Raw genomic sequence first — 17035 nt, 5'->3', positions numbered from 1 at the left:
ACAACTGCTGTAAATCATTAAGACAGTCTAGAAATGACCAGATTTCAGATCCCAGACTTTGATGCCACCACTCCCTTTCTCAGCTCCCTATAACTATTTTGACAGTAAACAGAATTATTTGGCTGCTTAAGGATGGGTGGTGGACCTCATAAAGCAAGTCTCTTTCATCATCATCTTCTCCCAGTTGGTTGGTAGAATTTAGATACTTCTTGCATCCTCTGCCCTGTAACAAGTGTCACATCAAATAAAGACCTGTCTCCTTAGTCATTCCAAAGGATTGTAGGTGCAACTGATTTTGAGTGTAATTTCAGTCAGGGCCCTGGTAGGAAACATGTGACACACTTTAATCAGCTAATTTGAGGAGACCTAAAGAATGAGACTGTTTGCAGGGTGTGGGCAGGGCTGTTCTGGACACCACATGGGCTGGCGCATTGCCTAAAACTAGGAACTGGTTACCATCCAAGACCTGAAGAAGTGGGGCTAAGGGGAGCTCCCAAGCTGGAGAAGGAGAGGACTGTGTCAGGAGGGCTGAGACTGTCATTGAAGGTCTAAGACTGTCCTCAACAACCCCCAGAAGGGGAACCTTGTCCTGCTGCTCTCCCATTTGTGGAGACCCCTGGAAACCAAAGAGCCTGTAAATGAGTCTCTTGATGTGACCTGTGCATACCCAGAGCTCAAGAAGACAGAGGGTCAACCGCATCTGGAGAGGCAGGTGGAAATACCAGCTCAGGGATACCATCTACCTTTTACAATTACCCTTTTTACTCACAATGGCTTTAAAAGAGAGAAAGTTGCCTAGCAGGTCTGTATAGCCATTTTTCTAAAATGGCTTTTCAGAAAAAATTGGCCAAGAGGGACATCACTGAGCCATATCTAATTCTCAGGTCCATTTGATGCTACCAAGAAATATCTTGAATCTGTCTCCTTCCCTCTCTGTACTGCCCAGCGCCAGTCCAAGCACTGTCATCTTCCGCCTGTGGTTGTAGTGGTCCCCACCTGGGCTTCCCCAGCTTTGTTCTCACCTTGCCACCAACACAATGTTTGAAAAATGCAAACCAGAATGTCACTCTTCAGTGACGTCTGCTGGTTGTCCTAAGTGTACCAATTTTAACTCACTGGTTTGCACACTAGAGCCTTCTGCCTAGAACCACAGGAGATCCTTTGGGTCTTCCCTCTAATGTCATTGTCTGGCCACATCGCTTTAAATCCCTGGCTAGATTAGGTCCCTGTTTTCTACCTCTGAGCCCTGTACTTAAACTAACCCTAATCCACATTTTTACCTTCATACTGTGTACTTCAAATGAGTACAGTGATTGCCTGTACTCATTTCAACCCTGGGAATAGGGGCACTTACCACTCTGTCCCCAGCCCGTTTGTCTGTCATGTGATTACAAACTCTACTAATTTGGAGCTCAGTGTGGTAGCACATGAGGTGGAAGGACCCCTGGCCTTGAGGTTTTTGGAGGCATATATCCTTTTGCAGCTGTATGTGGTTCACTCAGTGACTGAGTGACTGACACTGGTTTTTGTTTTTGTTTTCTCAATTATGTTCTTTGAGGTGGCTCTTGGGTCACAGAAGGAGAGTAACTCGGTAGATCCTTTAGTTCACATCTTGAATCAGTTGGGCCTTAAGTGAAATCTAATAAACTATTGTCATTCATTTTTTGGAGGAAGAGAGATTGGGCGGGAGCACCTGTTTTCTGTTATTCTGCTGAAGCAACAGGGAGTGAGTAGGTCTCCGAGGGTAGAACTGATGGATATGACCAGGTTTGCTGATCATCAGGAAATGTTTCACCACTGCTCCCTTGGTCTGGGAGGCTTTGGTTTTTATTTTGTTTGTTTTTTGAGGAGAGAGTTGGAAAATTTGACCTAATATTGAAAGCTTTCTGTTAATAAGCAAGATGACAAGGACAGTGGGTAAATATATATTGTTAAAGAAATAGCTTCAGTTTGAAATTTTTTTGGTTATTTCCAGTTAGGATGTTCTGATACCATTAGTGAAGGTTTTTTTACCTTTCAGTTTAAGAAAGCAGAACCAGTCATTTGGTTCATGGCAGCAGCCAGTCCATCCCTCCATTTGCTTGGTAGCAATTTGGGAAATTTGCCACATTCTTTCTACTCACAGTCTCACACAGGCTGAGCAGAACTAAAGATGCGGGCAAAATATAACCTAGTTCACAGTTCATCCAGGGAAATTTCCTATATCCCCTAAACCAGACTTATGTCTTTCTCTTGAGTGTTTGGAACTCAGATTTTCCATAGAATTGATAGTTGCCATATAGAACTCATAATTCCCCCTTCTCCTGGCATCCATCTCACTGTGTCAGAACTAGCAGTTTACTAGACTCTAAGCTCCTTGCAAGGGGTCATCCCTTGTATCCTCAGTTTACCTAGCTCAGGACTTGGCACTCTGTGGCATAGTATAGTTGACCTTTGAACAACATGGATTTGAACTGATTTTTTTTTCTTATAAATATATTAGATATTTTTTGGAGATTAGCAATAATTGGAAAAATCACCTTTTCACTAGCTTACTTTATTTTGAGAATATGTGTTAATCATTGTTTACATTATCAGTAAGGCTTTTGACCAACACTAGGCTGTTAACCAAGTTTTTGGGGTGTCAAAACTTATACTAGGAATTTTGACTGCAGGAGAGGAGATGGCACCCCTAACGCCATGTTTTTCAAGGGTCAGCTGTACTTACCTAGTACAGGCCATCATATGATTGCAAAATTTTTCAAATGTACAGAATTTTCTCTTGAAACTCCTTGATATGTCTCTCTCTGTCTCTCCTTGCAACCCTTCTATCTCCCCCAGCCCCCTACAGTTAAGATTCTGACTCTGAGAGTATTTCCTTCTCTGTTGAGCAATCAGCTACACCAAAGTAATGTCTGCCATAAGTCACAAGACACAAAAGACAGTTATTTTGAATGGAAACTCTTGGTACCCCTTTGGTAGAATGAGTTTATTTTGGGGTATTGCCTGTGCATTTGGGTTTCACTGCCTCCAGATTTATCTGGGTGGAGTAATATCATGTAAGTGTGAACTACCTTCCTGTTTTGTTAAAATGTCATGAGCAGCTTTTTTTAAATGACAGCTGAGCCTAGAGAAATTGCTGGGAGTGTCTGTCTGATCTGGTTTTTGAGTACTGAAACATCTCTTAGAGAAAGAAATATCCTGTATGTATAGTCACTTTAGGTCATCTTCCTACATGTTATGAACATTATAAAGGAAGTCTTACATTTAAAAAACGCATGAGTGGTCCTGAATGCTTAACTGTAATCATTTTTCATATGTGTGTCTAATCTTTTTCTATCAACTAGCTGCCTGATTCAGTGGAAGAATTAAAATGTCCAAGGTCCTCCAGACTGTCTTCAGTAAACATTTTGCTGGAAGAGCTGTAGCTATAAAATTAACAACTTGCGAGAGTCAGTCAAAGGTCAGACATGCAGACTGAACCAGGCATCTTAACATTCCAGGAAGGTGCCCCCTTAATGAGAGGTATTAGTGTGCGGACACATGTATAGAAACAGAGCTGCACCTCCACTCTCTCCCTACTCCACCCAAGGCATCGCCTCCTTTTATCCATTTCATACTGAATTTCCCTCCTCTGTCTACCCATCCCCATGTCCCCACCCTTGATTGTACCTGTGTATCTTGGAGAAAGTAGAAGCAGATAATCTTTGGAAAAGATACGGGTGTACCCCCTTTTTTTGATATTCCACATGGAAGTCTTGGGCAGTGGTGCTGAAGTTACGGAAAGATAGAATGCCTGATCTACCCCTTCCTTTACTTTGCCTCTCCTTCGTTGGGGGAACACATTCGTGACGGTGTTTTTTCTGGAGTCTCTTTAAGAGGTAATGTGTAATGTGGTGCTCTTTCCTTTGTCCCTAGACCCAGCTAGCTCTGTGATGCTGTGTGTATTACTTAGAACAAAGCCCCCATATATTAGTCAGTTCTCAGATTGTGCTGGAGAGCTGTGGGGAATACAGATGAGAATTAGGCGTGGAGCCAGCTTCAGGGTGTTTACAGTTTTGTAAGAAAGGGCCCAAGCATACCAGTACACAGTTTGTATAAAGGAGTGGTAGGCAAGATGTAATAAGGGATTGTCACTGCTGATCATGATCCTCCATTAAAAACCATAACAGTGAAACAGAAAAGTGGCTGAGGTGATTGTAAGCCCTGAACTGAATCTTGAAAGATTCCAGTAGAAAAGGAAGAAGACAGTCTAGCCAGAAGGGAAACATTGAAACAGAAGTACAGTGGTGTTTAGAGGTTGGTAGGTTGGCTAGCTTGACTGACCTGAAGGGTTTGCATAGAATAGTGGGTAAGAAGGGCAGACAGCTACACGATGGCCAAATCATGAAAACGGGAATGCCAAGCTAAGGATGATTTGAATGTATAGAAGGCTGCGTAATACTTTTTAAACAGAAAACCGATGGTAGAACTGCTTTGGGGGCACTACATAGATTGAGGGCAGAGTAGTCCATGATGCATGGACTGGGGTGTGCCCTAATCTCTTGACCCACCAGCATCCCCCTTTGAGACTGATCCCCATTAACAGCAGCTGCTTACGGAGGCAAGAGAATTCCAGCTTGTGCAACAGGAAAGAAGATACGATTCCCGGAATACAACTGGTTCGTATTCAGATAGCAGTGTAACGTGATGAGTGAGTTTCACCAGTGGAAAATTTGGGAGTTTGGGGTTCTTTCCTCTTTCGTTCCCTCTTCCTCCCTCCCTCTCTTTTTTTCTTTTACTTTGGAAATTATTTAAAGGGCAAAACCTAGCACCTCTCACCATTGTGTGGTCAGAAGGTACACTTTAACACAAGGCCTTTGGATTTCTTTAGTTTAATAGAGAGAACCCTTTCTTAAAATAAAAAAATATGGTTTAAAAAGCATTGGGGACTCTTGGATCCCCAAAGAAAATCTTCTGGAAATACCATTTCAGAGGGAACTGAAAAAGCATTTCATGGCACAGGTTATTAGATTTTTGCTGAGAGAGGTCATAACCCTAAGGCAAACCCCTTGATTTGCTATCATTAAATACTTTTTAAGTGAATAAGTTTTCTTTAAACCATTCAATAAAACAGCATACATTTGATGTTTATACACAACTAAAAAAATCTGCCAAAATTAGGAGAGTTTTAAAACTTCATAGGTGTATTTCATTTCTTCTCAGTTTCTGGTCTTTAAGGGACCATCCACCTGTTAAGTGTCTACTGGGTCAGAAGGTGCTTGCTGTGTCTTCACGAGTTGTCATTTAGCACAGAGATGTGCTTGGCAGTATGATGAGAACCACTGCTCTCTGCTTGGGATAAGCAATTGAAGGTTTCTTTGGGTCCAGGAACCTTAATTATTAAACTACCTTAAAGTTGGTCATCTCATCGTTAAAATTCAGAATAGCTTGTCTACAGTATGGGTATTTGTCATGATTTGGCTCCCAGGAAGCAAACAGCATACTAGCATATTTCTCACATTGAGTAAACACTAACAGGTGGAGGTAGTGATGGTAAAGCTCTTTTTAAACGGTTAGAAATACATCAGTGTAGTTGGAGACTGGGTCAGTAATCCAAGGAGTCTGAGAAGCCGAAGAGCATTCCGAGAGTTTCTAATAAACTATGTAACAGGCAGCTGAAGAGAACTGATTTTAAATAGCTCTCCCAGTACTGTGACCCTAGTGAGGATCCTGTAGAATTCTTCCTAGGGATTAAAGTCTTTAAAAAGCCTCTGTGTGTGTGTGTCTGTGTGTGTGTGTGTGCGCGCACGCGCACTCCCTTTTCTAAGAACTTGAAATTATGTGGTAGGGTCACCAGAATTACTGAAATTTTTCTTTAGGTTGTGGCACTATTTCAGTATTGCTCCTGTTGGGGAGGGGGGCGGTTAACTGATCTTTAAAGAGTGGGGAAAACTCGGCTTATGTTAAATTTCTAAAATGCAGGGACCAGCTATAAGTGGTATTTTGGGGCTTTTTTGTGTGTAAGAACTTAAATATGATATGCAATTGTTCCTATCTGTCATGCACAAATGCTCTTATACAAAGTGCTTCACAGTTTTTTCCCTGAAAGCATAACCTCCTGTAAGGTGTTAGAATGTGTGTCATAAAAGGTTTGATGAGACAACTGCTCCATTACTGTACAGCCTCTTTACAAAAAAATCATGATTCCTTTTTTGTTTGTTTACAGATGACTGAATATGTTCAGAGGAAGATATCCCCATATTTCAAAATGAAGCTATCTATAAACAAAGTATTTATCTACCTACATTTTCATAAAAGACACCTTTTTCCATAATTTGTGTAGAAATTAAGTGTAGTTCTTATTGGTATAGAGGAACAGGGAAGGGAATTAGCTACTATAATCCTTAAACTCTGCATTTAAAATCTTTGAAATAAGCCCAGAAGTCTTGCACTTGTGTGTTTTCAGAATAAAACAAGAATACCAGTCTTCTCTTAATGTGTGTGCTATTGATGCCCATGGACAGCATTACATCAAAGAGACCTAATTTAGTGAAGGTAAAACTCAGGCTCCCCAGGATTGCCACATTTTGCTGGTGTGTGAGACAGGATAGCTGTTGTGGAGTAAACTTGTCCACTAAGACAGCAGAGATGTAGCTGTATACTGATTGCTCTACTGCTTATTCCATTTTCTCATTTAATCCCCTCAATAATCCTGGGAGATAGGTATTACCACCACCTCATGGGTGGGGAAGAGAAGGGTCATTTGCTCTAGGTCATAGAGTTCATTGTTGGTCAAATGGAATTTGGACCCATATGTTCAGTCTCTTGAATCCTGAGCTCTTGCCACTAGGTCAGGTGCATCCTGGGGGATCTGAGACCTAAATCTTTGACCTCTGGCATTTTTTTCTTCTTTGTCTTTTCTTTTTTAGCTTTTAAAAGCTTCAACTTTGTATTGGTATATATGGCAATTTGCATTGACTTTAGAAGGGTCTCAGATTAAAGGATGGGGGCAGTAGTGAATTATGTTATCAGAATCATTTAATATAGAAAAATAGAACACTTGGAATGCTCCGAGGTTGTCCATGACGAAGAAAGTTTTATTTCTGTGGATTTATATTTTCATAAAGCAGTGATGGTAAGCTACTATCATGGGGGTTTCTGTAGTCTGTTATTTTCTGCTTCCTGTCTGTTTTGGGGTGTGAAAAGTTGGTGCCCAAGGTCTGTGGGCCTTGCTGTGGTCTTCCTATGTGTGAATTAGACTGTAATATTATGGTTTCTCGCTCTTGACCGTAACATTTCTAGCTTTTAGTGGAAGCATGATACACATACAGGAAAGTTCCTATGTCATCAGGACACAGTTTAGTGAATTTCTGAACACACCCAGATAACCAGCATGCAGACCAAGAAATAAAACATTAGCTACCCCTTGAAACCCTTGTTGTGTCCCCTTCCATTGACTGGAAATTTTAAGTCTCCTGTATAAACCTCACCTTTTTAGGTTTCTTCTTGATTTGAACTCTGACATTATTTCCAGTCTTTTGCGGGGGGTAAGGGTGAGGGGGGGCAGGAAACCCTCACTGAAACTTGTTTCTTCCTCTTTCTGTAATCTAATCCCTTGATCAGTCTGCTGTTAAACAGAAGTATCTTGTGTGGCTACACAGTCATAATTTGAGGGAATGTACAGGGTTGGAATAGAACATGCAGCTGTGGAGTAATAGCCAAAACCATTCCTTGGAATTTTCAAAACTGAAAATTTGGTTGCTGAACTGAACCTTGTATTTAGTAAGAGGTAATGAATGAGCAAATGGTAAGCTGCCTCCTGTTGTGGAGAAATGGTGATAGGAGCAGCTTCCTCATTATCATAACTATGGTCAGGCTTTTAAAAATTACTTGTGATGAAGGATTGAGTTTTCATCTAAATACGTAACAAATTAAATACATCCATCCACATAAGGTTCTGGTCCCTTTTCTCTGTTCCACTTTAGACTCACTATGTTGATTTGTGTTCTTTACTATTTTAAATATTTGAATAAAGCTTAACTTTTTAAATATCTTTTAAATTATGCCTTCTTGGTTTCAGGGCTTGCATGTGAAAGCTGATGTACTAGTGGGTAGAAAGACCCAGGCAAGCTCTTTCTCTTGTGCTTTATCATCAGCAGAAACAGTCTCTTGAGTTCTAGAACAAAAGGTTTAGAGTCACGCACAGCAATACTTTGGCTTTCTGGTTAAGTGATACTATGGGTACTAGGATGATTCAGAGAACCAAAATTTTACTCATACATGTACTCAGTGCGTTAAAAATACACTAAGCACATTTACTCCATATTTCCTTGCCTTCCCGGGAAGAAAAGCATATTAAACAACAAGTAGTCCTTTTGTTCTGCACAAAACCATAGTTCTAAATTGGTGCAAAATCTGAGGATTGCCCTGGAATTTCTTATATTAGGGAAGAGCATTTTTTTAGGGAGCAGTTGGCCTCTGTCTTGGTAAAGGTGATGAGAAGAATGTGCAACTCTAAGAACTCCTGACATGTAATGCAGTCATCTTTTCTGCAAAGTTACTGGTCACAAATTAAAACTACCCTTTTCCAAGTGTTACTTTATTCTACAACTTTTAAAACAGTTCTTTTACTCTCATGCTCTTGAGTATTCTGTGACACCTGCACAATGACAGGCTCCCTCATGAGGCCACGGCATCTCGTGTGCTGGTGGGTCAGCCTCACTGCTCAGGGATGCAAGTGTCATTGTGGCAGGGAGCTCCCTAAGAGCACTGTCCCTCCCAACCTTAATTCTCCGTGAGCACTTAATAATCATCTAGCAGCAGAGAGGCTTCGCTGGCTACAGCGCGTTTCAGTGTGTTTGAAATGCAGATTTTAAAACTGAGAGTGTATTTTATATATATTAGTTGGTATCACTGCAGAATTTAATAAAACATAATGATTTTTTTAAGGGGAAAATCATGATGTTTTCATCTCTTGAGGCTGGTGGGATTTACCAATAGCTGATTTTTCAGCTCTCTAGTCTCATGTATTAGCTCTTGCAGGATTTTCTGCCGTACCTTGCAGCTTAAACTCAGAGGCTGATACCTAGGGCCAGAGGTTGGCCAGCATCACAATGGCACCAGCATTGTAAAACTCCTCAGGTTATAGCCTCTGTTCAGAAGTGAACTTGCTCAAGCGTCATTACTGCAGCTTCTCTATTTGTTGGTTATCTCTCAGTCTTCCCTACCCTTTCTGAAGTTGTATCTCACTTTAAAATGTCAATACAGAGCTTCCTCTTACATAGAGTCAATTGAAAATGCAGTAAGTCAAGTGCATTTAATAACCTAACCTACTGAACAGCATCATTAGCTTAACCTAGCCTACCTTAAGTATGCTCAGAACACTTAAACATTAGCCTACAAATTGGGTAAAATCATCTAAGACAAAGCCTCTTATAATAAAGTGTTGAAATCTCATGTGATGTATTGAGTACCGTACTGAAAGTGAGAAACAGGATGGCTGTGTGGGTAGAGGATGGTTGTCAATGTATCAGTTGTTGAGCCTCATGACCCTGTAGCCCTGCTGCTGCCCAGCATCATGGGAGAGGATTGGACCGCATATCGCTAGCCTAGAAAAAGGTCCAAATTCAAAATTCAAAGTACAGTTTCTACTGGATGCATATCACTTTTGCACTATAAAGTAAAAAAATCACTAAATCGAACCATTGTCAATCAGGGACTGGCTGTGTATGTACATCACTCTAAAGCAGTCCAGGTTCTAATTTGGAAGTGATGATACATCCATGAAGCTGATGATAATCCAGTAACACCCTTTACCAGCAAACCTAAAAAGACAGCATGATTGTCTTACTGGCTGCCCTTTTACAAGTGAAAAGGAAATGACTGATCTTTTTTTCCTTGACTTTTTTCTTTTCAGGTTTTGAATGAAGAATGTGATCAGAACTGGTACAAGGCAGAGCTCAATGGGAAAGACGGATTCATTCCCAAGAATTACATAGAAATGAAACCACATCCGTAAGTTGGGTTCTACTTGTTTCCCAAAGGTCAGACTCAACCTGCTTGTTTCAAATAATGTTCTTAAAATTGAAATCACTGCGATGGATGCCATACTTTTCCTCTGTCTTCCCAGGAAATTAACAAAGCATGTTGATTTTGCATGTTAATTTTACTGTATAATGATAGTGTAGTCAATAATAGTTTATGATTTAGATTGGTAATAGTTGCTAGTGATCTTTACTGAAACAATTATTTCATTTAAAACAGTTATATATTATTACATAATAATAGTATGTGTTTTAGATTGATAATTGTCAGTGATCTTTAAACAATAAAACGACAGTTATGCAGGTCTACAATTTTTTTTTTTTACAAAATTATTGGGTCCGGGTATGTTTCATAATTCTGTATTTTTTGAGTTTTAAAAAGAATTCTTATGACACAGTTTGGTATTGATATGTTTGATTATCCCATGGGACGGTATCTTAGTAATTGTATCCCCAGAGCACAATGCTGAGCATATAATAAGTTCTCAGTAAATGTTTATTATTATAATCACTGCCCATGCCCACCACTTAGTGTTCCTACTTAGAGACACCAAAATGTTCTCCTACTCCAGGCTAAGAGCAGTGAACTTTTTCTCTTTTTCCCCCAGAACCCCTCCCTCCCTATACATTGATAGGTTACTTGGTGGGGCCTGGGGCCCCTTATGAACCTCTATCCTCCCACCTGCACCCACCACCTCTCATTGGCCCTGCTTCTGCCTTAAAAGCAGTTGATTTCATACTTCATATGTCAGGGGAGACTGAGGCTTTCAGCATTCAGACTGAAGACACAAAGAAATGATAGATTCTGTCTACTCAGTTTACACAGAGTGGTAAATATTTGTAGATGGCTTGACCCACCTGGAGTAGCAACCCGTTTTCCCCCTCCCCCCATGGTCACTGCTCTAATGTATACCTGTCATTTCTCTTCCCCCAAGTACTAGAGCAAGTATCCAATCCACACCTTAGCTTGTACAGAGCTTACAGCATTCTGTGTAGAAGTGAATGTCACAGAGCTGGAAGGGGCCTTCAAGATCATCTCGTTCATTCTTCTTTATCCTGCAAATACAAGTTTCTAGTATTTTTACTGCAGTGCCAGTAATTTATGAATTTAGTTCTCATTATAAAAGACTCACAGTGTGGAGAACTATTGAGCAATGAGTTTCTCCCCATACACATACCCCTTTCAGAGATGCAGCCACCACTAGCAATTAAATATGGGCCAAATGCTACCTTATGAACCAAATCTGTTCTAAAAAGATGATTTGCCTTCCATAAAACAAAACAAATGATTCAGAAGCTTCACCATAAAACTGTCTGATGGTTCATGCCTTGGTCAGTAAACTCTTACAAAGTTGTTATTATGTAGTAGAGACTGTGCTAGGTGCTGGGAAATAGGTTCTGTAGTTGAATTATGGTATAATAACAGTTCCATAAAGTTAATATGAAGCTCTGTAGGAGATCCCATCCAGGAAGCTTTAGCCTAGAGAGAGAAGGTCGGGTTACCCTGCAGTTTGGTAATGGAAGGTGTCTATATAAAAGTTTGTCCTCAAGGAAATTTCTTACTGCTTCAAGAAGAACCAGGCACCTCATTATGCCTCGATAAATATTTCATTGAATGATTTACAAGATGAAAATCAGTCTAAACTTCATTTTTGTAGCTGTTTGGAGCTTGTATTATCTTGTATCTGTATGAATTTGATCTCCCACACCCCCAAAAACATGTTTTTGGGTTTTTTTTTAAGATTCTCTGGAGAGTTTATGTCTTCTGCTTTTATACTCCCATTAGAATTTTTACCTTGCTTTTGCACATAGTAGCTTAGTAAATATTTTTTAATTGATACTCAGGCCCTGAACCAAGGCCTAGACCAAGTAGTTCAAGGTGATAAAAGCCAAAAGCATTAAGTCTTCAAGGGTTCATGTGGAAGAGATTCCTGGACCCCTGTTTGTGGGTTGATATGCCCCTCATTTGAGGTCCCTGTAACATTATATTGGGGATTAACACACAGCCATGCCCAGGTTCCTAAAAGGTAGGCACAAATGGTGATAACCAGGACACTCCAAAAGATGAGCACAAGGTTATTACAGATACCCTGGGACATATACTAAGTACAGCTTTGCAGTCTTCCATCCACTTCATGGCAGTGTTTGCTTTATGGCTGTGTGGGCTTCTCATGGACAGCATCACAGAATGTCCTCCAATTGAGTGGTGGTTACTAGGAGTGGGAAGGGCTCATTGGATCACGTGGTGCATCCTCCCTTGGCTAATACAAGCCAAATACTTTGTGTGCATCTATTCCTTCAGTCCACCCTCAAAGTAGATCCAGGTTTGGCTACTATTCTTGGAAAGGGATAGATAGTAACTATTTTAGGCTTTGAAAGCCACATACGATCTCTCATGTTACATACTCTTCTTTTTTTGAATTTTTAAAAATAAATTATTTAAGAAATGTAAAACAGTCTTAGATATGGGCCAAAGAAGAAATCAGGCGTATTTAGGCCGAGGACCATAGTTTGCTGACTCCAGCACTAGAGCCAATGATAACAAAATGAACTTGTGATCCTTTTCCTATTCATATTTCCAAGCTAAAACGGAATTTAGCAGAATTTTTCTTTAATAAAATGCCTGTGGTTCTAAGTCATTTTTCTTCAGACTATTTTAGGTAACACAGGCATTTCAAATCCAGCCGTTGAGAACATGGAGAGACCACCTTCCTCGGACAGGTGTAGTTACTGACCCGTTTGATCGGTTAGCCGTAGGAGGAGTCGCTCTGGCGCCCAGTCCTCTTTCCCAGTCTAAAGAACCTGGGAGTGATGATAGGGAAGCATCCAGTACAGGCTCCGTGGTGGTAGTCTTTGTAATCTCTAGAAAGGCAAGCGATGCTCATTCACTTCTCGCGCTGGAAAGGGAGCCGTGTTCCTAAAAGAGAAAATCCGTGGTACCTGTGTGGTGGCTGGACACCCATAAGTATAGGGTTGGTGTTGGTTTCACGGTTGGCGAGCACCGAGTACTCCTCCTTTCCTCTCTCCCCACCTTTAGTTTCTGTTAGGGAGGAAGAGGAGGGAAGTTTAAAGTGAAGTGTATGGCCTAAGACAGCATTTAAGTTAACAAATTAAACACAGACTTTGAAATGATTGTTGGCATTAGCGTTGCAACATGAGTTATATATACTGGGGGCGGGTCCAAATACATGCTTTTCACATTAAATGCATATGGATGGGAGCCTGTGGGATGTAGTAAAGAATTAAATTGAAAAATAAACCACCTCCTCCTGTTGACGTTCTCCCTTGCTGTTTGTATTGTATAAACCCATCTTTAGAAAGCTTAAAAAGCTTTAAAAAGCTTTGTTAATTTTGACCATAGCTATGTAGTTAAACACAAAATGGGACATGGAAGTGGGGAGTGGTGTGTTTGGTAAAAATGGGAGCAGATACAAAAGAAATTTCTTTAATAAAATGGTCTTCAATTAATTTTCTACTTTTCAGTCTGTGCACTGTAAAAAGGGTGTGTTTATTTAGTAAAAATTCTAGAGTACTTCACTACAGTTTTTTTTTAAATTGAAAATAAAATTGAGTTAGTTTTAAGCCGGGGCAGAAAAGCATTGTATATCTGTATACATTTCTGCGTCACAAGGGAGGGCCTGTTTACATATGAAACTGCCAACAATTGCTGCCTATGGGGAGCTGCGGAAGTCTTGCTTTTTATTTTTGCTTCATGTACATCTAGGCAATTTTGATTTATATCCATTACTTAGACCTTTACAACGGGAAAACGGAAGGAAAGCCTGGTGGGAAGCTCTTGCGAGCTTCGGGGGGAAAGAGTTTGGCTGCTGAGTGATTTCACCCCACTCCAGTGAAAGCCACACATGTGCAAGTGCATTGTGAACTTGAAAGCACCAGAGATTAAAATAGAAGCTGTTCAAGTGGTCTCCATACTGTCAGATGTCCTTTTCATAGTTGGAGATCATTCTGTTTTATGTATTAATATGTGATTTCTCTGTGTGGCCTGGCTTCCAAGCACAGGGGGACTTCCCCTTGAGTTACATGTAGAAGCAGGAAGGTAGATTGTACCAGCTTCTCGCAGCTTGGCATTATAGTAAGCGGAATGAGAAAGACACGGGTAGATTTCAAGAATGCTTAAGGGTTACAAATGGCAGCTTCTGAATGTACCCTTGTTAGTAGTTAATGTCTTTTGGTTTGAATTTTAGTGTATTATATTAATTTAGAGACATCTTGCGGTGTGGTGGCTTATAAGTAAGATGTTAAAGATTTAAAACTTTAATGGGCTCTTTGGTATCTTCTTATAGTTTGCATGTTTGACGAGTAGTAGTTACCACATAAAGAGTCTAATGAAGCAGGTACGTCTTTGTCAGCAGCTCTAAGTAATGTCATTGCTTAGATAACATTAAAGACAGTTTTGTTAAAGAGAACATTGTTTTCACAGTTCATCCATCCTAATTAACAGTGGTTTTCCAAGTGAAATAGTTAGGAGCTGGGATTTTAAGCTTTTTTAGAGTGTTCTCTTCCTCCTGGTAAGCCACAGGCCAGTTGCTCCCATAGTTTTCCATCAACTCACCCACTTACTCTTGTGGCCAAGGTGAATTAACATTGGAGGTAGAAGAATCTGTAGCTTGCTCCAAATGAAAAATTTTGCAACTGGCTGCCTCTCCAGAGGGTACGTTATAATCTGTTTCCTAAAAGCTCAACTCTGATTAGTAACAAGGCATGCCAACCTTAGGTACTAGTTACTGGTAGAGGCTGCTTTCCTCAGAGTCTGGACTTCTTCCCTTCAGGCTATTATAAGAAGCCACCCTGTCTCTAGTTTCTGGGTCTTCCTGGTTTCCAGCCCCCATTTCCCTTAATCCCACTGAGTAAAGCTACAACCTTACCAAATGGCTGCAAGAAGGGGTCTGTCTGAACTCATGTGGTTCATCTTGTGCTTCACACTGATGGACCTGGGCTTTCCCCAGAGCTGGGTGATGAGTCAGTAGAGAGCCCAGTGGGCTTTGGCCTGGCAGGCCCATTTTCAAGTGTGTCTTCCTCTATAGGAAGAGTGGCCCACGCTCATGCTTTATGAGTCACTTTATAGGGAGTGGAATAGGGTGAAGTCGTTCGAAGGGAGATGGCCCATCTCTCAAGGGATTGAGGGCATGTTGAGACTGGAGGGTAAGGAGGTAGCCCTTTCCTCTGGAAAGACGTGCTCTGTTACATTTTGGAGGCTGGGTATCCCATTTTTTTGTGGGGAAGCAGATGTTGACTGGCTTGCCTTCCTTCCTTAGGTGGTTTTTTGGCAAAATCCCCAGAGCCAAGGCAGAAGAAATGCTTAGCAAACAGCGGCATGATGGGGCTTTTCTTATCCGAGAGAGTGAGAGTGCTCCTGGGGATTTCTCCCTCTCTGTCAAGTAAGTATTTCCTGCTTTGGTTACCCTGACTGATTTAAATTGTGAAACCACAGACTAGGTATCTGGCTACACATACAAAAGTTGCAGACTGGTAGAGGGTTTAGCCTAACCAGTTATTTACCAAATCAGAAAAGTTTACACTAGGATCCTAATTTCTGGCTTCTCTTAAAAATGAGCACTAGCAGCCCTGGATGTGGGATCCCACGTGGAAAGGTCTTAGATAGCAGAGCAGCCAGCTGCACTTCTGATAGCATGTGTTTGCCAGTTTTCCCTAGGCCCCACCACTCCACAGTGTTCTCCGTACACACAGCCCATCCTCACCCAGCACCCCTGCCCTTGGGGATTCCTGCAGTTCTCTCTTAGCATCACTGATCACCATTTCAGCTGCCTTTGCACACCTTTGCCAAATAGCCTGTCTACTGAAGTGTCTTCGTCTCCCACATTTACTTAAAAAGGTTATCACAGGGTTTTGGATGTTTTGCTTTCCCCAGAGGTAAGTTTAAATGTGAAGGGGAGCTGGTAGGCAGGGAATTTTACCACCCTGGGAATCGTGGGGAATATAAGTTAGAACTTTGAGGATTCCAAGCAAATCACCTCTCATAAGTGAAATAAGGATTTTGAATCAAACTGTCATTTCCCTGTGTGTTTTGACTCAGTCCTTTCTAGTTAATATGTTATCCCAGGAACCCACCCTTAGGATTCTTACAAATCACTTCATCAAAGTCACAGAAATGATTAGGTTGAAATTAAGGTCACTTTTATTATGGATTACATTGACCCTTTAAATGAAGGCTATAAGGCAGGTTATTTGCCGTTTACGAATGATGTATAAAGAGTTTTCAGTTTCAAAAATCAACTGAGTGTCTTGTTTCATTTTAGGACCAAATGGCTATAGTGTAGGTTTTCTGAAGTGTAGATTTAAATTGGTAATTCTTACGGGTCTTCCCTCAGTGAAGGTATGGGGGGTGGTTTCAGGTGATACTTGAAATATCTTATAGATATGTATCCAGTATGATTTTTAATCTCAACATGACAATGTTAAACTGGGTCCTCTTACCAGTTTTCTTCTTCTAAACTAACAATTGTTTTAATAGGCTTCATTTTTTAGAACAGTTTTAGGTTCACAGCAAAATGAATGGAAGGTACAGAGATTTCCGATGTACCCTAATACTCCCACATGCATAGAAACAGTGGCTTTTTGATGTGCTTGATTTAAACACATGCAAATGAGGTTCTGATGAAGAGCATCTTGAGTTAGAGTTACTGTCTTTATGCTTCTCATTAACTTGCATTTCATCATCTGTTTTCCTTATGTTTGATACTGACCCACGCCTAAGGCAAGCGGTAGAGAATGAGGAGAACAGTTATTCACTGGGTGATGGCCAGAACCATCGCAACAGTTTGTGGTCAGCTGGGGCCCTTGTTTGAGTACCACTAATCACTGTACAGGCTCATGCGGTAGCTACCAGGAGGCTCCCAAACCATTCTGTTTCATCAAATAAAAACTTTAAATATAGAGTCCATGCATTTATTGTTTCAGAAATAAAATTGGAAACAGATGTCATAATTGCTTTTCTAACACAAACACAAATCCTTCAACAGACCTTCGCAGAGGGGGGGATTCAAGCATCC

The 17035-nt window shown here is 40.8% G+C and overlaps 1 protein-coding gene across 2 annotated transcripts in view; it reads left to right on the top strand.

Moving 5' to 3' along the window:
- Positions 1–17035, top strand: part of GRB2 (growth factor receptor bound protein 2) — a 62687-nt gene that overhangs the window by 41510 nt on the left and 4142 nt on the right. For both annotated transcript variants that reach the window (XM_036997197.2, XM_036997198.2), the window contains 2 exons: positions 9878–9975; positions 15281–15403. In XM_036997197.2, coding sequence (XP_036853092.1) covers positions 9878–9975; positions 15281–15403 — 221 coding nt within the window. The remainder of the gene's footprint in view (positions 1–9877; positions 9976–15280; positions 15404–17035) is intronic.

This window comes from Manis javanica, chromosome 4 (genome assembly GCF_040802235.1).
Source record: "Manis javanica isolate MJ-LG chromosome 4, MJ_LKY, whole genome shotgun sequence".
In the NCBI taxonomy this organism is placed as follows: domain Eukaryota; kingdom Metazoa; phylum Chordata; class Mammalia; order Pholidota; family Manidae; genus Manis; species Manis javanica.
This window is presented reverse-complemented; position numbering and strand designations above follow the sequence as displayed.